The sequence below is a fragment of the Apodemus sylvaticus genome, chromosome 1 (genome assembly GCF_947179515.1).
Source record: "Apodemus sylvaticus chromosome 1, mApoSyl1.1, whole genome shotgun sequence".
NCBI lineage: Eukaryota > Metazoa > Chordata > Mammalia > Rodentia > Muridae > Apodemus > Apodemus sylvaticus.
Window position 1 is genome coordinate 23,882,963 of NC_067472.1, and position 25,244 is coordinate 23,908,206.

Consider the following 25,244-nt stretch of genomic DNA (forward strand, 5'->3'; position numbering starts at 1 on the left):
ATGGATTCCTTGAGGAGCTGCTTAGAGCGCCTCAGTCATTCCGGGCACTCTTTGCCTTAATGAACAGGAAGTGCTGACAGCCTGCGTTTGCTTCACAGGATGGCTCCAACCTTCCCATCCTCCCCTCTCAGAGAGCACCAAACTTGTACATGGTCCCTCAGGGGATCAGACCTGTGGTTCAGCTCACTGCCATTGAGGTAAGTGTTCTCTCCGAGTTCTACTTGACCAAACCAAAGGGTGTGGCTAAGAGCAAGGGCCATTAATGTAGGGCATGCTTCGTGCTGAGTGCTTTCTTGCTGTTTCTAACTTCCTATAAAATCTGCTCCCCCCCCCCATAGAAATAGTCATAGAAAATGGAAATCTTAACAAAGCAACAAGAAGCAGATTTCTGAGATTTCTTTTGGGGGGAATTTCGCCAGAGGAAAAAAAGATAACCCAAGGAAAAGTGCTGTGTGAATAAGGAGAAGGTCTGCAAAGGAGGCAGGGGTAGGGGGTGGGGGAGGGAAGCATCTGGACATTGGAGACATGGGAGATAATTAGGGCAGACACTGGCTGGTGGTGATAACCTTGTGGCTAGATAGACGGGATGCTGATAAGGAAGCATTGTTATCCTCTGTCTTGCTGGGCGTTCCTGAAAACAGACCCAGGGAGCTTCAAACAGCCGCTCCAGTTTGGAATGTTTGAAGGTCACTTACCAGGCAAGAGGTTTACACTTGGTCCTCCAAATTGCCCCACTGTAGATCACATGAGTCCTGTTCGCAGATGAGATCTAGAGGTGCTGACTGACTCATCAGCACTGACAGCTGTGCTACTTTGTCTTTAGCTATCTGACAAAAGGGAAGGGCCAGAACCACTTTCTCTGTGTGTCCACGGGCACCTGAAGATAATACGCACTGGTATTTTAGACGAATGTGCATCGCTCCATACTAAAGACTGTACTGTGCACTGTGTAACGTGATTGTGATTGGATCTTTCCATATATGTGTGTATGCATGTGTGTGTACAAATGTGTACATGTGTTTGTGTTCATGTGTGTGTGTATGTGTGTGTGTGTGTGTGTGTGTAATGTGTCAGGTTTATTTCCCTTCTCTTTAACTTGTTTCCCCAGATCCTAGCTTGGGGCTTAAGAAATATGAAAAACTACCAGATGGCTTCCATCACATCACCCAGTCTCGTGGTGGAGTGTGGAGGAGAGAGAGTAGAATCGGTGGTGATCAAAAGCCTCAAGAAGACACCCAACTTCCCAAGTTCTGTTCTCTTCATGAAAGTGGTACAGTATCTAGACTGTGCACGAGCCCACGTGGGAAAACCACGTGTAAGGGTGGAAAAACCCAGCCTTACAGTAAACGTGTCAGAGACTTCTCCCTCCTTAGAGAAAGCTACAAACAGCCCCAGGGACAGGGAAGTATCTATGAGCAGTGCTTGCTTCTCTTTGGTCACTGTTATAGGCCCTTAGTGAACCCCTCAAGGTGAGATTGTTGACAGTGCAACTGCACAGGGACCAGAACCTTCCTGCTAGGATCTGGATGTCTAGGGAAAGGACAGTTGTGGTGACTTCAGTGCGGGCGATGGGGCATGGCTCTAGTAGTCTATGACTGAGTCCATGCCATGGAACCTTCTTTGACCCTTTGAAGTTTACCTCCTGTTATCAGAATTGTGAGGCGTCAGGTGGGACTCTCACAGCTCCACCTGTTATAACTAGAGCAAGTGGAAACCATTCAACTTGTCCATTTTGAAAAATATTAAATTCTTAACTTTCTTAGTTATCCCTGGAGGTCCTGGAACTCATTCTGTAGACCAGGCTAGCCTTAAATTTAGAGATCTGCCTGCCTCTGCTTAGCGAGTGCTAGGATTAAAGGCATGCACCCCCACCACCCAGCAATCCTTATTTAACTCTTATAAATTAAAAAGTTCATCTTTGCATTGCTATATAAAAGATTACAATAAGGACATACAAAGATGGAAGACTAAAACTGTCCAATTCCTTTCCATAGCTCATTTTCCTTCGTATCCCCAACACACTACCCTTGAACATTGGGGCCAATGTTTAACCTCTCATTTTGCATCTGAGGCAGTTGAGGCCTAGCGAGGAGAAATGGCTTGCCTGTTCTCAGAGCAGGTGCGCACCCTTCTGTGCTTGGGGGTCATGGTCGAGTTTCATCTACAGCTCTAGCTCAGTGCTACAACTTCAGCTACAACTCCTTCCTTTGCTATGGAAGAAATGAGAAGGTTAAGTAATGTGTACAGAAGGACACATCAAGTGAGTTGCTGGAGCTTGGACTGGGGTCCTTCCACTCTGTGATTCTGCAGATGGACGACAGTCATATGGACATGTAGAAGCAGAATCCCTAATTAGTCACCACTAAAAACCTGCCCATCCTCATCCACTCTCCCCCGCCTCCCCTTCCCACTTCTAGTCTAGAATCTAGTTTTGGTCAACAGATGTGAGAGGAGGCAATAGAGGATACTCATCCTCTTTCTATTCCAGTGCAAGGCCAGCGACAGACATTGATTAATCCAAACCTCAGCCAAGCTTCCAGGCTAGCCCATGTTCAGGGCAGTGTCTTCAAAGCCCCCACATCCCAGGAGCACTGAAGGCAAAATGGGCATCCCCTTGGCTGTGAGCTTCCAGCACCGAAGGAATTCCAGCTTGCTATTTCCCTTGAAGGTTCATTTATGGCTCCGCCATTCCTAAATTCCACTTAAGCCCCGGCTAGTAGATGACCAAAGTTCTACCTGCTCCATGAACTTTCCTACTTGCTTTTGAAGAAGGATCCTTGAAATTGATGTGCTGTTCTCACATCAGCAACAGGGATGGGGCATCCAGCCTCCAGCAGGCAGCTATTGAATTCATTGAATGTCATCAATTGGTCTAAATGTTGGGGAGATCAAGGGGCCAAAATGGTCTTGTCCCTTGAAATTCCTTCTCAGGAAGAAGACTGTAGGAGGGAGATGGGCTCAGTGGTAAAAATCTCATTCCACATTATGCCAAGAACAGTCTAAGCATTTCACATGTGGATTCCACAATTCTACTATTAATAATGAAGTGACCAGGCACACAGGGTTAGAAAAGTTCCCTAAGGCCATGCACTCCGTGACAGCAGAGGTAGGATTTGATCTTCCAGAGCCAGGCTGAAAGAGGATTCTGTACCCTCTGAGCCAATTACCAAGCACCTCAGTCATTGAAATACCTAAGGAAGGTCCCCCTGGACTGTATTTAATGGGCAAAAAGAATCTGGGCTAGTCCCTTGGGAAAGCTAGTCCCTGGCAAAGCTGTTCCTGTCAGATGTGGAAAAGAGAAATTACATCTGTTTTTGTGATCCCTAGTTCTTGCCGAAGGAAGAATTGTACATGCCTCCACTGGTGATCAAGGTCATTGATCACAGGCAGTTTGGGCGGAAGCCTGTGGTCGGCCAATGCACCATTGACCACCTGGACCGCTTTCGATGTGACCCGTATGCGGGAAAAGAGGATATTGTACCGCAACTAAAAGGTATGTCTGTAGGCAAGGCTATATGTTACATTTTTTAGCTTTTCTTTATGCGTGGTCTGATTGAATCTTTACAAACCATATTCTAGATGCTACAGAAAAAGTAAGGGCTGACTTACAGTGTACGAGGTCATTCTTCCAGGGAAATACTGATAGTCAGTGGTGCCATCAGCCTGGACTCTTGAGGAACTGTGAGGGTCAGAGTCCAGTGCTTAAGAGGCCACCCTTTGGCATGCCTTACTCTGGCATAAACACAGGATGTCCTTTGAGGTAATGCTGCCTGCTACATGAACTTTCATATTTGCCTTTGAAGAAGGATCCTGAAAATTCAGAGGATGTTCTTCCCACATCAGCAACAGAGATGAAGGCACCCAGCAGGCAGTTGTTGAGCAGTCATAGAATGCCATTCATTGATCTAAATGTTGGGGAGATCAGGGGGCCAAAACAATCTTGCCCTCAAAGTACAAGAGGCCAGCAAGAAAATGAGTGTGTGTAGGTCAGTGGTCTAAATACTCTGGTGTAGAGATTCAGGGCCTCCTGAGTATGGAGACAGAGATCCCATCCATGAGCCTTGAAGGAGGAGATTTTCCTTTCTAAATGACAGGCATGTTTTTGGGTTTTGTTTTGTTTTTTGTAGTATAGGATGGCCTTGGATTCTGCTTTCTCCTATGAATATCCTTTCAAATGCTAGGCTTGTTTTTCCTGGCCGGCTCTAAGGAGGAGATTGCAATACCAAGTTAAGTGTCTATGGGCCCACTTGACACTTAACAGAGTTAAGTCACTTGTCACTTGTATTTAACAAATGTTGTAAGACCATTTGAAAGCCATTCCATTGTTATACATACAGGAAAATGTTAAATGATTTACCTTAGACCATATAGTTATTATGTAAGGATAGAGCAGGCTATACTATTTAACTTGGAGTCTATAATAAATAGCTAATGATACAGTGTCTTGCTCTTTCTCATTCTATAGACTCTTGCTTTTAGTTTACCATATAGTTAGCACTGTGATAAGGGCTCAGGGCTCAGTCACCTTTAGTGTCCAAGATTCCAGACATGGGGATCTTGATGAGGTTAGACCTCAGTGGAGGACTAGAAAATTCTATTCACCTATCAATGAAAATTCTGTTCAAGCTGTGAAGATTGAAATGGATGTCTTCTGTTTAAGCAGGTAAGCCACAAGCCAGTCCTGGTTAAACCACCAGAAGGCTTGGTACTGGTATTACGGAGACTCTAAAACAAAGCTATATGACAAAGAAAAAATATCAGGCACAGACAGTGTTTTCTGAGCCTATCCTCAGACTTTGCTTATTGGAGGATGGGAAGGGCAATGGAGAACTGTCACTTAGGAATACACTTGCATATGGAGGCATTCACGCACCCTTGTCCATCTGGCTCTTGAGTCCTGTGTGACTGAAGTGGCCTGCAGTTTCCAATGAGCTTGTCTTGGAAGTGTCTAGGCTACTAATCTATCTGAGGTACCAGGTGAATGCAGACAAAACTCACTTAAAAACAACCAGTGTACCATGGATGCTCAGTAAATGTCGGGTTCCTTCTACCTGAACTGTTTCTCTGTCACTTACTGAGTGCCCACTCATCCCTGGGCTCTGGGCTGATAGATAACAAAGACACTAGAGTCTAACAGATCTAGGCTAGGAACTTACTTCCATCCGAGGCCTAACTGGAAGCAAATGACCTGCTTTCTTGCAGCTTTGGTTTATGTCTTTATCTTTTAAATGGAGATTATAGCATAGTGAGGAGTATCAAAGGACTGAATGAGATCATGTAAACAAAGTGCTTCATTAGCCCAATACTTAAAGATAGTAGATACACCTCATCCCAAAAGTACCTTCCTTCCCAGCCTTCCTGTCTTATATGCCCAATGCCTGGGTGGGTTTACAGGAAGGTCTTTTGACTTGATGGTGTTTGTTCTTACTGTGTTCTGACCTAGGACCTCTTGGGATCTTCAATGTAAAAAAAAAAAAGATGCTCTTGTAACCCCTCCCCTGCCTGCATCAGGCTGGACCTTGGTACCCACATTTAATTGAGATAAACCCAGGTGACTCCAGAGCCTGTTCCTAAACAGTTGTTGTTACTCCAAAATCCAGAGTTACATCTCTCTGGGAAACTGCGTGTAAGACCAGGGCATGGGCCACCTACCTTTGCATGCTATGAGAGAGCGAGGGCTGGATCCACAGCAGCAGCTTCAGACTGCTGAAGGGATTCATCCCTGCTCTCTCCTCTCCCCTCTTCTCCCCTCCCCTCCCCTTCCTCTCTCTAATCACCTCTCCCTGTCCTGTCTTCCTCCTCTCCTCTTCTGTTTCTCTATCTCATTTCCCAAGAAAATGAGGCTCTTTTAGACACAGATTTGCCATCTCCATGCCCATTCCTACATGATCAGCGCGATCTTTTAAATTGTGTGTGTGTGTGTGTGTTGTTGTTGTTGTTGTTGTTGTTGTTGCTATGTGGCAGGTAGAGGGCCACTTGCAGGAATCAGGTCTCTCTTTCTACTGTGTAGGTTCAGAGAATCAGACTTGGGTCATCTAGCATCTTTACCTGAAGAGCCAACTCTCCTGTCCTCAACACAATTCTTTTTCAGGCACTCATTGTGTGTAGGAACTGATTTAACCACCCCAAACCAAGGACCATGGGCCACATAGTTCCCTATAAAATGTCTAAAAGCCTATCCTACTCTGAGAATGTGACACGTGGTTGGGTCATTTTCCCTGTTTAGAAGTAGTCCCCCATTGAAAAGTTTCACCCAGGTTAACTCATCATGCATCCTGAGGCTGCTCAACTTGACCATGGAGTAGAGTGTTCTCCAGTCTGCCATTCGAAGTGTCCTATTACGAAGCTCTTTGCCTTGTAGCATCCCTTATGTCTGCGCCCCCGTGCCGGGATGTTGTCATTGAAATAGAAGACACCAAACCATTACTGACTTCTAAGGTAGGTTGTATTCCAGCTGTCTAAGCAATTGGTGAACTCACACAGACATTCAAGGCCATTAAAATGTTGCCCATCAAACCAATGTACAAGGACTGAATAGACACAAGATCTGAGTCTGGCATTCATCCACACTTAGCAGTGAAATTGTATCAGCCAAAGCTTCTTGAAAGTTTTCCACTTATGACCACTTTCATCTGAGAAAAATTTTATACAACCTCAGGTGTATAGGTATATAAAACAAGGTGTGCAAATCAAACACACACTGATAATTATATAGCATTTTATGAATAATTCTTTGCTCAACATAATTTTATCATCTGTCTAAAACAAAATCAACTTTGCATTCTAATGAGATGGGCATGCTTGTTCATTGTAAGATTTAAATCTCAGCTGGATATGTAACACTGGGGGACATAGAGCATCATTAACGTTTTTCAGGGTTAACTAATATTTTAATTTTACAGTCATTGATGCTGAGACTTTGGATAAATGTGTAATACCAATACAAAATGGCAGAAGTATGTTTTGGGCCATTGCAGAGATGGTTGGAAACTCTCCTAATTCCAAGCCAAATTTCATTTAACTTTTTTTTTTCTAATAAAATTCAAATCAGCAACTCAACGAGAAATCTTTAAGCAATCAAACATTCTAACATAATGCGATCCAAAGATGTACTAACTTGATACTGACATGTAAAGAATATTGGTGAAAACTATCCCACCTTTATTTTCCATAATTAATTCATTATGTTTCTATGAGAGCAGAAAACTTGGTATGTAAAAATATTGCAGTCCATAGCTTACACAAGGCCCAGACCTGAGCTGAGGCATTTCAGGTGGTGTTCCCAGGTGTTGTGTGGTGTGACTACATGCACAGTACAAAAAATGCATGGGTTGTGGGTTCAAAACCAAAGTCACAATGGAGTTGCATGGTGCAGTATGGGTGAGCATTGCCAGGAACAGCTTTCTAGGTGTCCTAGCAAAGCATTAATTGCAGTTTAACGATGCACTTGGATTCCTTACACACTTTATTTTTAGTTCATTTTTATTTGTTGCACATTCAGAAACCTTTCACTATTGTCACAGATTCTTTACACACACACACACACACACACACAGAGTGTCACACATTCAGGTACCCAGCCCCAAATGAGGTCATAACCTACAATTTAAAAAAGCTACTGAGAATCAATCAGGGAGAGGGCCAAATGATACCCTGTTAGAAGTTTCTAGAGAAAATTGAAACATTGCATCAATCAGAAGACACATGTCAAAATTTGGCCTATGTGAGGTGGGATTGTCATGATTTGAAATGACCCTATTTGCCAGTATAAGGAACAGGATTTTTATATTCACCGTGGAAGAGGTTTGTGAGAATCCTTACTCAGGACCCAGTCTGAAAACTATCCAGCCACTTCCTCAGAAAGGAACAAGAAAGTTTGAACCCAGAAAAAAGAAAACACCAAATAGCTCGCTGTTTCTCTTGGCATTTATGGTAAACGTCCACAGCATGTTTTAATATGCAGACTGGCTGGAACACACACATGATTGCCCTTTAATGTGTTATGTCCATAAACGGTACCTTTTTTAAAACCCACTTCTTTCCACTGCATTAAACTCACTAACAATTGGACCATATTAAATGTGGGCTCCACAGCCAGCCCTGGATTTGTTGTGTGTTTGAGTCTACTGTGTGGCAATTCTACACAGTCACAGATGACAATATCAAATTCCCAAGCCCATAGGGCAACAGGACTATGTTTACTTATTGAAAATAACCCCAATTAGTCTCCATAAGACAGTAGTTGCCTAGGGAGAGTTATGTATAATAGACTTAGGATTTGAAAAGGCAGTGTAAGATCCTACTTGATAATGTGCCAATCCATCCTTCCTGCAGGTCCTCTGTGTACTCAGTCATCCCCGGTACTACTGGGGAACAAGGAAAATGATGTCAGCACTACTACTTTCTTTGACAGTGCTGGAGCTAGGTCCGAGTACATCAGCTTTTAATGGAGAGGAACAGCAAGCCTGGAGATGATAGTGTCAAGTCATTCCCACTACACTATACATGCCTATAGTCAGTTTGCTCCCCTCACACCTAGTTGAGGGACACTGTCAACAAGAAAAGGTGGGATCTCCTCTAAACTGTCAAGTCCCCCTGTCAAGGTAGACATCGCATATCTCTGTCAAGTCCAATAAGCAAAGTGAAGCTTCGGAAGTGCCAACGACAAGCTTACTAACATCCTTTATTACATGTATGACATGTACATGTAATGTACACTTATGGCCGCTAACTTGAATTAGATGTTTTAATCTGGATAAACTGAATGAGTCCACACTAACTGCTGTTGCTGAGGGCTGGAGGCTGAGTCTTTCCATGATGGTATCGCACTCTGTGATGTCTGTGGGAACTTGTAACGGATGAGCTTAGCACTATCCAAAGCAGAGCAGGAGATGAGGATGTGGGGCGGACTGGTGGAGTGCTAGGAAGACAGCACGGACATTCTTCACAACCGTCTCAACAGTTGCCTTCCAATTCCAGTGCTTAAGCAGTATGTCAACAGCACTCAGCAAAATGGCTTCTCCACGGACAGTGCATGTATGTACATGATATGATGCATGGGACTGGGGCAGCTTGGTTTAAGGACTTGAATTCCTCCGGGGTCTACTAGTAGATTTTGGAGTGAAAGGTGATATTTAGATGAATAATGTCGTTTTAAGCCAAAGGGAAGACTGGCCCGGGGCCATGTAGTGCTTTGAGTTGAATTTTCAAGTTCATTTATTAGATTGAAAAAAAAAAAGTCAATGAGTTGCTGTCTTTCCTTTTCCATGGGAGATGATGAGCAATTGGCCATGAAGGGATCCTCCTGGGCTAACCCTGAAACTTAAAGTCAGCAACTTGTCTTGGATGCTCTTTAAATATGGCCCATTCCCTTCCCTAAATCAGTTCTTTATAACTGAAAGTAAGCATGAAGAAACAGACTAAATATCTGAATTCAAAATTATTGAGGCTGTCGAAAGTTTTTTTTTCAATTCCTCTCTCCAAAATCGCACTTAAACTGTGATTACTTAACCCTAATCTTGCTTTGGAATGGAGTTAACAAAATGAATTGATGCATCTCTTTCTCTCTGCCTCCTCTGGCACTTCTGTTGCAACAAGGGTCAGTCTAGACAGAAGTACCAAGGACCTGAAGAAGCTGGGTGGCCCTCCATACAGCAGCCACAAAAGTGCTGTATGGAAAGATTGGGATTTCAGAAAAGGGCACTGTGTTCTCAAGCTAGCCCAGAGGGCTAGCTTACCATTGTCCCAGCAGAAAACTCAAACTCCAACAAACTCCTGGGCAGTCCCTGCCACCAGGAGGGGTAAATCCTCCAAGCAGAAATCCAAGTGGAAAGATTTGGCTAGTGAGAAACCTGACTTCTTTGTATTAGAAGAGTCATTTCCTACCAGTATTTAAGTGGCATTCTTATATAGGCATGGGGGAAACACAGGAAAGTTGCTAACATGATGACCTGCAGCCTTGCGAGCCTTGTAACAGGAGAGTTTTTGAAGGGATGAAAATGAGGTCGTATTGGGGATATGCTTTTGTGGCTACGTGTAATGAGAGGTTGGGGGTGGGAAGATGAACCTTCACACACCCTCCTGAGCACCCACTGTGTTAGCTGATCACAGAGTAGTCCTACCGCACTCAAAGCACAAGCCATTCGTGTGTTTTCAGAGAAGAAATCTAAGATATACTCAATGATAAGATGATCTTAACTAAAGTAATTAGGCAATTTGCATAAATGTTGATAATAAGTGTGCAGGAAAATAATGTTTCTTACTCTCTTTCTCTCTAAACCTAATGTTCATGGGATCTTAAATCAAACATCCGCGTGACTCATATATATGATGTATCCTGCCTCTGACCTCATATGCCTAGCTCTCAGAAAAGGTAACTATTGTATTTATGCTTGCACATCTAAGATTCATGGGGTGAGGGATGCTGCTTGGGAGTAGAAAGCTTATCTTTGCATGTGCAAGGTCCTTGGTTCAATTTTCAATACATGTATTTTCTGCCTATAATTGGAATGTAACATTTTTTCCTAACTCCAGGAATGTATTGATGATCTGCAAAGGACTTTGAATTCATTATAACTGTGTGTGCACACATGCACACAAATATACACACTTGTATGCATGAATATAAATGTAAAGACATATACAAAGTTATACATGTATTTAATTATACACATAAATCTACAAATACTTGTCCTCATGTACAAATGAGAAACAACCTTTTTCGTTTTTAATTATTTCATTTGTATGAGTGTGTATATACGTGAGGGTATGCACACATATGTGCAGGTACTTGTGGTGACCAGAAGAGGGCATCAGATTCCCTGGAGTTGACATGCAAGCAGTTGTGTGTGTGCTGGGAGTTGACCTCTGATGGTCTCCAAGAGCAACAATTGCTCTCAATGTCTGAGCCATCTCTCCAGCCTGAAACAGCCTCTCTTACTGCTTGTTGCTCTCCATCCTACAGAACAGGAGGGTTATAAGAGGTGATGCTTATTTTTTGAGTGCATCACTTTCTAAGGCAGATTAGAAAAAGCAGTAATGTGAGTCTCATCCAGATATGACCTTGTTATAAATCAGAGTGGAGGTTGGGTGTGGTACCTCGCACCTGTAATCATAGCCCTTTCGAGTCTGAGGCAGGAGGATGATTAGTTTGAGGTCAGCTTTAATTATATATCGAGATCCTGTGCAGAAAGGGAGGAAAGAAGGAAAGAAGGAAGGAAGGAAGGAAGGAAGGAAGGAAGGAAGGAAGGAAGGAAGGAAGGTAGAGAAAGAAAGAAAGAAAGAAAGAAAGAAAGAAAGAAAGAAAGAAAGAAAGAAAGAAAGAAAGAAAGAAAGAAAGAAAAAGGAAGAGAGGAAGAAAGAAAAAGGAAGGAAACAAGCAGGCCAAAAAGTGAGAAAGGGGAAAGGGGAAGGAGAGAACTAGGGAAGGAGAAAATGTGAGGAACTAGGCAGGCACTGGCCTATGACTGCCTCATTTATTGTCTCTTCTTCCAAACCAAGAACACTCATTAAAACAAGAGGTTCAAGGCTCTGGCTGTAACTGAAATCACCTGGGGCATTTGTTTGACTATAATGAATACCTAGCTTTCAGCCCACACTAACTGAATCAGAATCTGAGGGATGGGGTGAGAGCCACGAGTGTACCTGAACCACAACCCCCACCACCTTTGTTTCCTACTTTCAAGGTCTCAGGGTTCTTTGTCTTCGTGATCTTATCTGATTTCCAAATCAACTCGATGAGGCAGATGGAGGCAGTTGTCACTAGATGAAGTAACTGAGGGCTAGAGTCCTAGAACAACTTGCCCAAGGCAGTATGGCTTATAACATAAGGACTGGAACTAGAACCAGCTCACCTAACTCTTAAGGGAGATTTGTACTGTTGCTAGAAGAGCTAAGGACATGGGATCAAAGCAAGCATATGTTAGAAATGTCATTCTGATTGACTTCTGGATGCGAACTTTAACAGTAAAGAAATGAAAAGAGACAAATGACTAGAGCAAATTCACGAAGTCTAGGAAAAGCATCTAATACAGATGTGGGCGTTGAAGCAAAGACGGCTCACCAGGGGCTGGGAAGATGGTGCAGTGGGTGAAGTGCTTGCTCACAGTCTCAGGGACTTGAGTTCTATCTCCAGAATTCATGTGAAAAATGCTAAGCATCGTGGCAGAAGTGGAGACAGAAGGATGACTGCATTTGCAGGCCAGCAAGTCTAATCAAATAGTGAGGCCCAGGCATCAAGGGACCCTGTTCACAGGAGGTGAACAGCAGTCATGCTGTGTCACCTGAAGTTGTTCTCTGGCCTCCACATGTACTCCTACATACATGTTCTCCTCTACACACAGGCATCTACATGCACACACATACCACATCCATGTCATTGGTTGAGTTGAAGTGTGGATATGTTGTCCACTGTGCATGTAAACAGAGACAGATAGTCTCAGGACCATAGGTAGCCTTCCCTTTCTCATCTGCTCCATAGCAATTTTTCTGTAAGAAATCAGAAATCCAGACTGTCAATAAATAATTTTTTTTTCATTTGGACGTGGCTTTAGGAGGAAGAAATCGTTGACTGGTGGAGTAAATTTTATGCTTCCTCTGGAGAGCATGAAAAATGTGGACAGTATATTCAGAAAGGCTATTCCAAACTCAAGGTACTTGGACCTGTGCTCTTATGGGTGGGGAAAAGCCAGTTCCAGCACGCCTTAGAACCTAGGTTTCCAAGCCTCATGGTGGGTGCTGATGGAGAGGGGCCAAGAGTGCCTCTGCTCTCCTGGAGAGCCTGCCTGCAACAGGCTTGGCTTTGCCAAGCACCAGGGATTGAGGAAAGTTGCTGAGTTATGGTTGCGTGACTGCCACTTTGGGGCTTGGAGGCATCTGGCAGAAGGCTAGGCATGGGTTAGTCCCATACTAATTAGGCCAACAATTATCCAGAGTTGCTTGGCTCAGAGAAACCCAGTAGTCACTGTGTCCTTTGCAGGAAAAAAAAAAGTCAACACACTTCATTTTGCCTTCCAAACAGTGATCAGTTTTGCTAAAATAAAAGTTGATTCTGTTACATGTATGCCTCGTCACCTCACGGCCGTGGGGCACACATGTGCAGGAGGACGCTGAGGAGCCGGCCAGGGACGACTATCTGGACTATTCTCTTCGTGGTCTGAGCTGTCCAGTTCTTCATTCAGTTGCTCTGTCAGCTGCAAATCCAAAGTAGTCAGGGCTAGGTAGAGGAGAAAAATGACATTAAATGAGAAACGTCTAGTTATTAAAATTATTCCTCTATCAAAGAAGGATCTCTATACCCTTGCTTATTGATGGCATAATGTATTTGTTTAGTGTAAGGAAAGCCAGCATGTTAGCAATCACGTGGAAAAAGGATGAGACTGGGGTGAGGGGACAGACTTACTGTCCTTCTTCCTCTTCTTCCTTCCATCTTTCTCTCTTGTCCAACTTTTCTTTTAAAACCATATAATTTATATGCCGTAAGCTGATCCTCCCAGATGTGGTGTTGTACACATCTGTGTAAAGCAGCACCCACAGCAAGGGGAAGACCATTTTCACACACAGGAAACTCCTCTGTGCTCCTGTCAAGCCAACTCTGCAGGAACTGCACCCCTAGGGTGCACAGCGGATCTGATAGCTACCATGATAGGCTGACTTCACCTGTTTATGTGCTCCAGATAACCGGACTCAAACCATACTCATTCTGTATTTGGATCCTTTGGTCCCAAAGGAGTCTTGTTGTTGTGGGTATCACAAGTTTGTTTACTCTTACTGAATCCTATTGGATCAGACTGGGTTGGAAGTGTGTCATGCTCACACCCTATCTCCCCTGCCCCTCCCCTTCTTTTCTCTCTCTTTTCCACGCTTTGTTGACTCATTCTCCCAACACTGGACCTTCTTGAGCCACATGGACGTGCTCTTGTTTCTCTGGTAAATTCCTAAAAACACCATTTCTGGATCCTAGGATAGTTGGGTATTTAACTCCCTAAAGGAAGTGTGCCAGTTTTTCCAAGTGGCTGTTCTATGCTGTACCCATGAGGGTCCCAGGAGTTCTGTCCATCCTTTTTGTACTCAGTCCTGTTGCCTGGAGACTCTACTTCTGTCTTAAAGAGAAACTGAGAGTCTGCTGATGGTTTTCAGATCTATGACTGTGAACTGGAGGATGTAGCTGACTTTGAAGGCCTGACAGATTTCTCAGATACCTTCAAGTTGTACAGAGGCAAGTCCGATGAGAATGAAGATCCATCTGTGGTAGGAGAGTTTAAAGTGAGTAAAGTGTGAGTGTGTGTGTGTGGGGGGGGGGGGGTGTACATGCGCTAGTGCTTTGGGTGTCTTGTTGAAAAATCCATCTTCTTTTCTTCTGTTGATCTCGGATGAAAGGCAGTTGATGTCTGCAGCTGGACATGTCCTCTGCCCTCTGCAAGAAGGACAATGCCCTAGGGGAGCCAGGGTATTGCTTTTCCCCTGTTTGGGCTGGCCAGACTCAAATCCTCCCAGATCAAATCTTCCCAAGACCTCCTTTCTCCTCTGTTCTTCTGCCCCCCCTGAGGTTTTAACAGGATCACTGAGGCAAAGTCCCAGGTCAAGGTCTTAGCCACCTTTCTGCTCCTCACCATAACCAAATTCATCCTCCATCTGAATGGCTTAAACACACCTCTTGCATGTCACAGCTCAGGTCTCAACTCCTATCAAAGCTGAGCTGTCCTTTCACAAGGCATGGGTTCCTCCCCACACACAGAAGAGCCACTCCCAAGTCCTAAACACACTTTGCAAGTCCTCCGGATGGATGCGCAGAGCCTTGGGCTAGCCTGCCCTTCCTTCCCTGGGTGCCCTTCCTTTCCTCTCTGTGTCTGACAAAGCCCTGCTCATGCCCTAAGACAGCTCAGATGTCAGTGTTTGTCAAGAGTGCCCTGGTTGCTTTAGGCAGCATGACTCACCCATGCTCTGGGCTCCCACAGGCCTGGGTTCACCTCCTGTCAGGTTTGATTGCTGCTTCTCCTCCCAAGCAGAGTTGGCAGGGCCTGGGCATCTAACACTGCCTCTTCCTAATCCTTTGCCAATAGCAGACATGGCTAATGCATCAGGGAATTACACCTATCACAGGGTCTCAAATCCTCCCCATCCCAGCCTCCCACTAAACCTACAATAGGGTACAGAGTAAAGCTAACCTAGCATCTTGTGTCAACACTCTGTTTCTTGATTTTGGGGTGCTCCACACCCAGTATTCAGTGGGTGCTTGCTTCATGACATCTTCCTGAATGCAGCTGGCCAGAATAAAGGCCCAAACATCCTAATCCCAATTTCAATACCTTTCCCTGTACTTAAACTGGTTTCAAAACAAGAGTATGCGGTCTTTTTAGCTGAGATCTGAAACAGAGCATCCATTTTCTTGGGAGTGGGGCCCAGGCAGGTAGGGAGACACCACAGTGAAATCACCTCAGGACTTATTCCTGTCTCCAAAATAATCTCAACTCTTTACCTTGTCTTGCCACCACATCCCACAATGCTGACCAGTCACCTCCACTTCCTACCCAGATTATCGCCAGCTTCCTGTTGCACCCTCTTCTGAAATGATGGCTATAGATTGCTGGCATGTCCCCTACTGGAATCCCACAAGAGCCAATACATATCATGTCAAAAACACTTGACATCACCCAACTGTGTGGGATAGAGGGTGCTCTGTACACTCTGAAGAGGGGCATATTTCCCAAGCGCCCTCAAGTCATCAGTACATATCTCTCTCTCTCTCAGGGCTCCTTCCGAATCTACCCCTTGCCGGATGACCCCAGTGTGCCGGCCCCTCCCAGGCAGTTTCGGGAACTGCCTGACAGTGTCCCACAAGAATGCACGGTTAGGATTTACATTGTTCAAGGCTTACAGCTCCAGCCCCAGGACAACAATGGCCTGGTAAGAGTTTGGGTGTGGGACCTTCTCCTGAAGCAGGATAATTACAGTCATCAGCCATGGTAATTGTCACCTTCTTTCTTTCTGGGCGTCTGTTATCTCCAAGGAGAAAGATACTCTATCAAAACAATGTGAACAGAAGGATTGTCCCCATGGGGATTTACCCAAGAGCTTTGGCTGGGGTTGGGGGCGGTGCTTAGGGTTCCCTAGTTCATCCTTCTCGAGTTACTGATGTGACCCAGAACAAGATTTGCTCCAGTCACAGGGCCAGTATGAGCAGAGTCAGGTCAACCCTACCTCCACCCCATCCTACCTTTTCACCCACACGGATGCTTTGAAGGCACGCTGGCCCACTGCCACCCAAAGGAGAACCTTGCACTGAGCTCATCTTAGGCCCTCAGGTCTCCCAGCGGCCGCCTTTGTCATCACTTGGGAGTATAGAAGCAAGCCAAGTCTATCCCTGAAATTGACTTCAGTTTGCACCCTGATGATATAACATCTCGCCTGTCTTGTCTCCACAGTGCGATCCTTACATAAAAATAACCTTGGGCAAAAAAGTAATTGAAGACCGAGATCACTACATTCCCAACACTCTCAACCCAGTGTTTGGCAGGTAACGCACAGTTCAAAATATTCCTTCTTCATGAAATGTGCCCTGCTGTTTGAAGTCCTAACGCCAGGAATGCATACAGATACCTTCGTCAGAGAAATAGGTAGAAGGACTGGGAGGGCCCAGGAGGACAAAAGTCACAAGATGGGTTTCTCTGAGTGGAGATCTGTTCCAAGCCCTTGGGGGTGGAAACCAGGCCCCAGGGTGCATGGAGTTTGTGGAGGGGCTCAGCTGCTATAAAATCCTGTTTTCATGGCCAGGAGATAATGCAGATAAGGTTGGGTGGGGTGGAGGTAGGGACGACCTGACTGGAGGTAGGGCTTACTGGACTGTTAGAGTTCTCTCCTTTTGATGTAGTAATGTTTCACTGAGGGAGGATGCCAAGCGACAAAACAAATATTCCGTCTTATTGGTCTTTAATGTCCCCAAGAGCCTTGACACATTTTTGTTCTCTCCATGGTCACAGCCTTGTCTCTGGTCTAGACTATGTATTGTATATTTTTAAAAAGTTTTTATTCATGCCACTTGTGAACGTGTACGTGTGCGTGTGCATGTGTGTGTGTGTGTGTGTGTATGTGTGTGTGTGTGTGTGTGCACATATACATACATGCACACTGGTGCATGTAGAAGCCAGTGTGGCAGTGAACACCCGTGTGCATGTGGCGGTCAGAGACAACTTAGTTCTCTCCTTCTACTGTGTGGGTCCCAGGGATTGATCTCAGGTCGTCAGGCCTGACCGCAGGAGCCTTTACCCATGTGTGGGTCATGGTGTGTAAATCTTATCAGAGCCATTTCTAGTTCCCAATGTGATCACCAAGTAAAGCCAGCATTATTCAGCCGAGAGCACCTTCCATATTTAATGGCACTATTGGCTGACCATGCAGAGTGAGGTCCTCTCACTCCTGTCAGGAGAGGTCCTCTCTCTCCTGAGCCATTTTGTAGAAGACATGTTAAAATCTCACGGAGCTCTGATGGGAACAGAAACTGAGGCCCCAAAAGAGTGTGTGCCTAACACCCTTCTGACCACAGGCTGTGGCCATGATCCCAAGCCCTAGGACGTGCCAGCGTCTGCGTGGCTTCAGCACCGCACTCTTCTCTGTCAAGTGTCCTGTCTGATTTTCTTCTGTGGTAGACTCAGTAGCCAAGCATCGCAGTCCCCACATCACTTAGTAAGCACACGGGGCCTCACATGTCCGTCAAGAAGCTGTAACACAAGCGACTGAGACAGAGGAGGTGTACGCTCATGCCGTGACTCTGAGGCTTTCCCAAGCCCGAGGCAGTGCTTCATATTCACAGCAAAACTGGCCATCTGTAGAAAAATGCTCTTTGTGGAAAAACATTTGAGGAAGGGCAGGGCGGGTGGGGGAGGATTCTGTGGGTAAAGGATGGGCAAGCAGGGGGACCTGAGTTTGGATCCCCAACTCAGCTGTAAGATAAGGTAAAGGGCAGAGGACATGGCTCAGTGGGTACAGGACGTGCCTACGTGATTCTGACAATCCAGATTCCAGGCGCAGCAGTGCACTTCTATAACCCCAGCACTCCTACAGCCGGGTGGGAGGCGGAGTCAGAAGCATCATCTAGAAAGCTTCTGGCCAGCTAGCCTGGAGCATGCAGTACAGAACAGAGACAGGAGAGACCCTGCCTCAAAAGGGTGGGAGGCAAGGACCGACTCCCCAAAATTGTCCTCTGACCTTACCCCACAAACTGTTACATACACCGCTCCTCCACACCATCACAAAATCAAGAATTAAATATATTTGTTCTTAACATTTTTTTAAAAAGGTAATAAATGACAAAAAAAAAGACATTCTGGCCTCTACATGCACCAGTGTGCACATACGTATGCGTGCACATATGTATACGTGCATACACACATACCTAAGCACAAAAGGGGAAATAGTGTTATTCTCTCAAAATTGTGCTAAGTAGGAGAGCTCTGGTCCTGTTTGCCCTGCCCCTGACATCCTCATGACCTTATGCCTTATGTTTATTCCTCTCTGTATTTCTCTGCCTCTCTGTGTGTCTGTCTCTCTCATGCGTGCTTGTACACACACACACACACATACACACACACACACACACACACACATGTGCGCTCACTGGTCATTCTGTTTTAGGTTCAAACAAGCCATCCCTATAGGCAGGAACACACATGTACAAAGGACCACCCAGTGGGCCCCTAGCATGTTTGCATACATGCACACACATGCACATACATACTCAGACACCTGAACACGAACCCCCTCTATGCTGCACAGCCTTAGGCCCAGTGCCGGGCCCAGCGAGGGGAAGTAATCCTCTGGCACAGCAATGTGATCATTTTCCCTTTCTTCCGCTGATCCAGCCCCAAGGTCTAGACAGGAAAAGGCACGCAGGGCAGGAAGGAGGGCTCCGTGTGAGCGAGAGCGGGAAGCAGGCAGAGCCAGCTTTGAAGGGAGAAGGGCAGCCCTGTCTGAATGGCTTGTTTCAGAGGTGCCAAGCACAAGCTTAATTAAGTGGCAGGAAAAGTCTTGCTCAGAGCCATGCTGAGAGGAAGTGGGGCTGTCAAGCTCAGCGAGGCCAGTGGCCGTCTGAGGGGATCACAGACTTCCACCAGTCCATCAGAATGGCTCCAGGCTGGGACCTCAGTCTTGGGAAATGGCTCGCTTTCTCAGCAGAGAGACCCTGGGACAGGGCATGAGGAAGAAGCCAAACTTCCTGCACTCTTGGCTATTGTTCATTTTGGCTTCTCAAGAACACATTCACTCCCGGAATATTGTCCTCTGACCTCCATCAATGGGCCGTGGTACCCATAGTCATCCATTCATCATCCACACAGTAATAACAAACTCTAAAAGATTTTTAAAAAATAATAATTGATGCCTCAGGGGAGGGAAAATATTCCTTAATCAAACCAAAGCACTCAGGGTACTAGGAGTCGGTTTGTTTATTTGTTTATTTTCTGTTTTTCCCTGCCATCAGATCTCAAAATGTATTCTTGGTCCTTCCAAAACTTACATAGACAGGGCTGGCATCAGATTTGTGGCAACCCTCTTCTGCCTCTGGAGTGTAGCATTTATAGGAGTGCACCACCATGCCCAGCTGGTTTTCTTTCTGTTGTTCTTTTTTGTTGTTTTTGTTTTTGTTTTTGTTTTTTGAGACAGGGTTTCTCTGTGTAGCCCTGGCTGTCCTGGAACTCACTCTGTAGACCAGTCTGGCCTCGAACTCAGAGATATGTCTGCCTCTGCCTCCCAAGTGCTGGGATTACAGGCGTGTGCCACCACTGCCCGGCCTTTCTGTTGTCCTATTGGGTCTCGAGACAGGGTCTTTCTACATAGCCTGACTGTTCTGGCGCTCACTGTGTAGACCAGACTGGCCTTCAGCTTGTAGAGATCTACCTGCCTCTGCCTCCCAACTGCTGGCACTAACAGCGTGTGCCACAATACCCAGCTATTTTCTATTTTAATAAAAAGAAGTTGTGTGTAGGGGTGCTGGTGCTACATGCATGTCTGATCCTGTGTGCACACCTGGTGCCCACATTGGCTATGATGCTTTGTGTGTAACTGTGACCCAAGTTCCCCTTTCCCTCCCTCAAGCTTCAGGGTAGCTGCTGCGTCTAGCTGCTAGGTCTCTGAGATTTGTGCAGGAGACATCCTGGAGGCTTTCTTCCAGAGTGCCATTAAACACTCGTCCCTGGCTCACTGGACAAAAGCCTGTCCTCACACCAGAGTGTAACAAGAAAATAAGGAAGGCCAGGGGAGGAGGAGACCGCTCACAGTTTTTCTGACAGCAAAATAAACTGAGCATCTGGAATGAGAGGGATGTACGGGAACAATGCAAATACCAGAGCGAAGCCCCGCCTGTCTGCCGCTGACACGTGCACCTCAGCATCCCCTGGACCACACAGTCCATCCCTGCCCCCTGCATAGAACGGCTGTGGGATGATTTCTTTGTATCTCTGAAGAATTTACATATTAATGTAGATTCTATAGACAAGTTTTGAGGACAGAATGAAGTCTGTGGCAGGACCAGAGGTCCGGCAGGCCCCCTCCATGGCACATGACACAAGTTCATGTATGCCCCTGCATCCTTCTGAGGGAGGAATCAAGTCTGTCCCTGGGGCAGGAGTCTCTAATGAGCAGAAGTGAACTGGGGTACAGAAAAATGGCTGTAAATAAGGTGCCTTATTTATCTTCCTGGAGTGAGGAGAGGGTATCCCAGGTGAAAGATAATAATACTAAAATTAGCAATATAATGTATTATTGTTATAGTACTAAGTTTTAAGCAACACACACTTACTGAATGGTTTCTCAGCATTTCTTCATTGGCTGTTAGAATAAAATAGGTGATTTTTTAAAAAAGATTTATTTCTTTATATATATATATATATATATATATATATATATACATATACATATACACATACATATACATGCATTCTCTGCTTTCATGCACACTAGAAGAGGGCGTCAGATCCCATTACAGATGGTTGTGAGTCACCACCTGGTTGCTGGGAATTGAACTCAGGACCTCTGGAAGAGGAGTCAGTGCTCTTAACCGCTGAGCTGTCTCTCCAGACTGTGATATGCATTGTTATGATCATTTCACAGAGAAGAAAACAGAAGGGCTAAATAAGTGGCACAGCTGGGGTTTGAACACAGGTATTCACCATGCTTTTCTCCTGGGCAGTCATGCATTCCCTCGTCGTCACCCTATACTAGTGTCTCCTGTTTGTAGCCCCCCCCCACACACACACAGTTGTCTTCCCCCAACACTGACAAGGCTTGGCCATTCTTTGTTTTGAGTCTTGGTTTCTGGAGCAGCCCAGAAGGCCCCTGATGGCTGTATGTGCACTCCTTTACTTAGAATGTATGAGCTGAGCTGCTACTTGCCTCAAGAGAAAGACCTGAAGATCTCTGTCTACGACTACGACACCTTCACCAGAGATGAGAAGGTGGGAGAGACCACCATTGACCTGGAGAACCGCTTCCTTTCCCGCTTCGGGTCCCACTGCGGCATCCCTGAGCAGTACTGTGTGTAAGTTGCTTCCGTGTGAGTGGAGGTTGTCTGCTGCACTGAGGCTCAGACCTGGGGAGGCTGGGGGTGGGGCTCTGCCTCCCTCAGTGTGCCGTGGCTCTTTTGGTCCATCCAATGTCACTTTGGACAGGATTATCTGGGAACAAAATATTTCCTCATTTATACTGTAGTCTGTTGAAATGGTGGTGCCTGGAGCAGTAGAGTGCCCTGTGTGTAACTCAAGTGTCAGCGCTCAGAAAAACACCCCTTCTCCTGTTCTTGAGCTCCTGGGGTTAAAAGCGGGTGTAATGGTAGGGATTCTCTAGCCTTTAGGAAGAGGAATTGATTCATAACTATCAATTATCCCCCCGCTAAGGATTCTATGATGCCCACCATCCCCCCCATGCTAACCCGTGGCTAAGCCCTCAGTGGGACAGCATGCCACTTCTGGTATTTGAATTTGCCTCTAAGATAGCAATAATCCTAGATTCTTCGTTTTTGTTGAGGAGGGAACCAGACACAAAAAAATAGACATGCTTTGCCTGAAGCCAAAGCAGTATGTGTGTTTTACACCTCTCTGGGAGGCAAAAAGGGTAAACATGTCCCTCCCCAGTTAGATGGGTGTGCTGGGACACACGTGTATTTGTGTGGAATCTTGTGCACTGTAGTGTCTGTCATCCACAGTTCTGGAGTAAACACCTGGCGAGATCAGCTGAGACCCACGCAGTTGCTTCAAAATGTAGCCAGATTCAAAGGCTTCCCGCCACCAGTGCTTTCTGAAGATGGAAGCAGAATCCGATACGGAGGACGGGACTACCATCTGGATGAGTTTGGTGAGTGCAGAGCTGTGGGTTGTACCCACAATATAATATCTCATTTCTGGGCTGCATTTGGGGGAGGAACATGAGTCAAGGCAGCACCTTGATGATTTCCTGTGAGACTGTATGTCTGTCCTTACCAAAACAAAAACCTCAGTGTGGGAGGGAATTTTGTCCATCAGGCATCACAGTGGACACATTTTCTTATCTGTCTTATGTTTTACCTGTTCTTTTCAGATCGTAGCCATTTGAACTTGAACTCTAAAATCCTAATAATTAGCTATTTTGTGTATTACATAATTAACTCAAAAGTGGTGGTCCAATGGCAGTGAAAGAAATTCTGCCCCAAAGAGACTCCACCATAATTGACAGTGGTGGTGCACGCCTTTTGTCCCAACACTCAGGAGACAGAGATGAGCAGATCTCTGGGTTCGAGGCCAGCCTGGTCTACAGAGTGAGTTCTGGGAAAGCCAGGGCTACACACAGAAACCTTGTCTCAAAACAAAAACAAAAACAAAAACAACCATGAGAGAAGGTGAGAGAGAGAGAGAGAGAGAGAGAGTCAGATCTGAATGTCTGAGCCTGAGAAGCCACGGGGATGCTGAAGGCAGGGCAGACAACCTACTTTGCTCCCGTCTGGCTCAAGCTCAGTCTTGGAGTCCCCTTCACTCGTGACACCTCTATCCTACACATAAGCAGTTAGCTACACTGAGACAGCGGTAGGAATATGCATCAAAATATATCAACTATAGGATGCTCCGCTCCTATGGTCTCTGGCAAAGAGAAAGGGCGGGGCTCCCAAAGAGAGTCATGGTAGGTCTGGCCTTTGAAGGAAGATGCATAAGGAATCTGAGTAAGAACATGTAGGAATGACAGTGGTTCCTGATCGTCAGCTTGATTCTTGACACTGTATGAAACATGGTTCTCTTTCCATTTTGAAGATGATATCATCAATCTCAGGGGTGACTAGATGCTTAACGAGCTGCCGATGCTACGGGTCATGTATAAACTTGCAAAAGCAAAGGAGAATAAATGGAAAAGGCATTTCATCATGGTCTGGCAATGAAAAGTGACCCCAAATTTATCAGATACACCCCCCCGCAAAATCTGTGTTTGTCATGGTGACTGTTCAACTGCTTCCAAATTTAGCAACTCAGAGCAACCGTTTCTTTTGCGATCAGTTTCGAGGGGTCAGGAACTCTGGAAGGGCTCAGCTGAGCACTCCTCCCTACGATCCCTCACAGGGCTGCAGTCATCCGAGAGCCCTTGTGGGCACTGGCCACAGTAGGTCATACACATACCTGGAACTTGTTGCTTCCTGTCACTGGAGCCGATGGCCAGGGTACCTACACAGGCTTGTCACAGAAAGAGCAACTTCCCTCAGAGAGACCCAAGAGAGCCAGCAGGAGCTTTCTGACCTTCCGTGCTTACCCTCAAAAAGAAAAACCAAGCAACAACAACAACAACAAAACCATACAGCTGTTACAGACTGTGGGTCTGTCTCAGGATAACCAGGATTCTTTGGTCCAGGAAGACACAGGCCCGGCAGAAAATGACAAACTGACATGACCATGAAATATGAATGTATTTTTTAGGTATCTCCCAAAGTCCAGTCAAGTTAACATCTCAAATTAGGCATCATATACATCTGTAAAAGTCTAGCTAGGCTTTCTCGGGCAATACAGGGTGTTTACCCAAAGTCCAGGGCCCATGCGGCTAAACTACTTCTTCATTTTGGTCTTGACGTCATGTTGGCTCAGGAGCTGAAGAAGGATGATTCTCGTACCTAGCCTCCTGGCGAAAATGGCGACATTGTTGAGTTTGGGAAGCTGCCTGGCTCACGCTGTCTTTCAAGCGTACTTCTGCCTAGTCTGTCGGTTGCATTCTTCTCTGTGCCATGCCTGGGGCCATTGTAGGCCATCCAAGGCCCCTGGTGATCAGTTCCTTGTAGTCTCTAGCCTCAGCCCAGGGCCGCTCTAGGCCCTGGGTGATTAGCTGGATCTGCTCCAACCTCTAGCCCTTAGCTTGATGAATTAACTAACTCATTTCTCCTCTGAGTCTCTCTCTAAGTAGAGAGAATCTACTGCCTCTCTGAGTAAAAAGTATCTACTGTCTCTCTACTCTCTTTCTCTCTGACTCAATTGAGTCTTCTTGAGTATTAAGTATAAACTGTATCCTGAATCGCACTTGGATAAGCTAAGAAAGGTTGTTTTTCTCAAGGGCTCCCTGAGTGAGGCCTGTGACACAAAAGGCCAGTTCCTCATAAACTTCTCTTGCTATTCAGGTGGGCCTGAGATAGCTTGTCTGTAAGCAAAATCAAGAGTTAAAGGCAGAACTGGAATAGCTTGTGGGGGAAGGTAGTAGCTATGGGACTAGGTATCAACTCAAATGTAAATTCTTTCTACCTTGCCCAATACTCATCTGTATGGCAGGGACCTCATAAGATTTTTCAAATGTAAATATCCTTAGTCTGGTCTAGTGTTTGGAATCTACCTGCCCTGAAAGGAAATGACTGAGAAGCAGAAAAGAACCTGTGACTAGAGTTTTTGGAATGCCTTTTCTACCATAATAACATAAGTGGTTGGAGCAAGGCAATCACCTATATAAGATGGATTCTTACATATCTATATTTGCTTGGTTATACCATGTCCCGACTATAAGGAAATAGGAGAGTTTAGGAAATTGCCAAGTGAGAGTATCAGCTTCTAAATATACAGAGAGGTCCGTTATTCCCAGAAGACATTTTTTCTTTCGCCTCTGTCTGTAAAATATCATGTTTACAGACTTCACTGGGCCACTGCAGCATACAGCACCCTTCTCCTTTTCTCTGGTTTTACTCTATCTGGAGATTCAAAGGGAAACGATGCAGAATGCACTTTTTCCTGGGAGAGAGATCTGAGAACTGAGGGGATTGTGTTTTT

General features: G+C 45.5%; 1 protein-coding gene across 5 annotated transcripts in view; it reads left to right on the forward strand.

The window, feature by feature from the left end:
- Nucleotides 1-25,244, forward strand: part of Myof (myoferlin) — a 152,177-nt gene that overhangs the window by 111,589 nt on the left and 15,344 nt on the right. For 4 of the 5 annotated variants that reach the window (XM_052186522.1, XM_052186565.1, XM_052186554.1 and 1 more), the window contains 11 exons: nt 99-197; nt 1,109-1,270; nt 3,328-3,493; nt 6,362-6,438; nt 10,361-10,372; nt 12,552-12,650; nt 14,137-14,262; nt 15,748-15,903; nt 16,422-16,513; nt 21,356-21,526; nt 22,190-22,338. In XM_052186522.1, coding sequence (XP_052042482.1) covers nt 99-197; nt 1,109-1,270; nt 3,328-3,493; nt 6,362-6,438; nt 10,361-10,372; nt 12,552-12,650; nt 14,137-14,262; nt 15,748-15,903; nt 16,422-16,513; nt 21,356-21,526; nt 22,190-22,338 — 1,309 coding nt within the window. The remainder of the gene's footprint in view (nt 1-98; nt 198-1,108; nt 1,271-3,327; nt 3,494-6,361; nt 6,439-10,360; nt 10,373-12,551; nt 12,651-14,136; nt 14,263-15,747; nt 15,904-16,421; nt 16,514-21,355; nt 21,527-22,189; nt 22,339-25,244) is intronic. The other variant, XM_052186543.1, reaches the window with a different exon arrangement.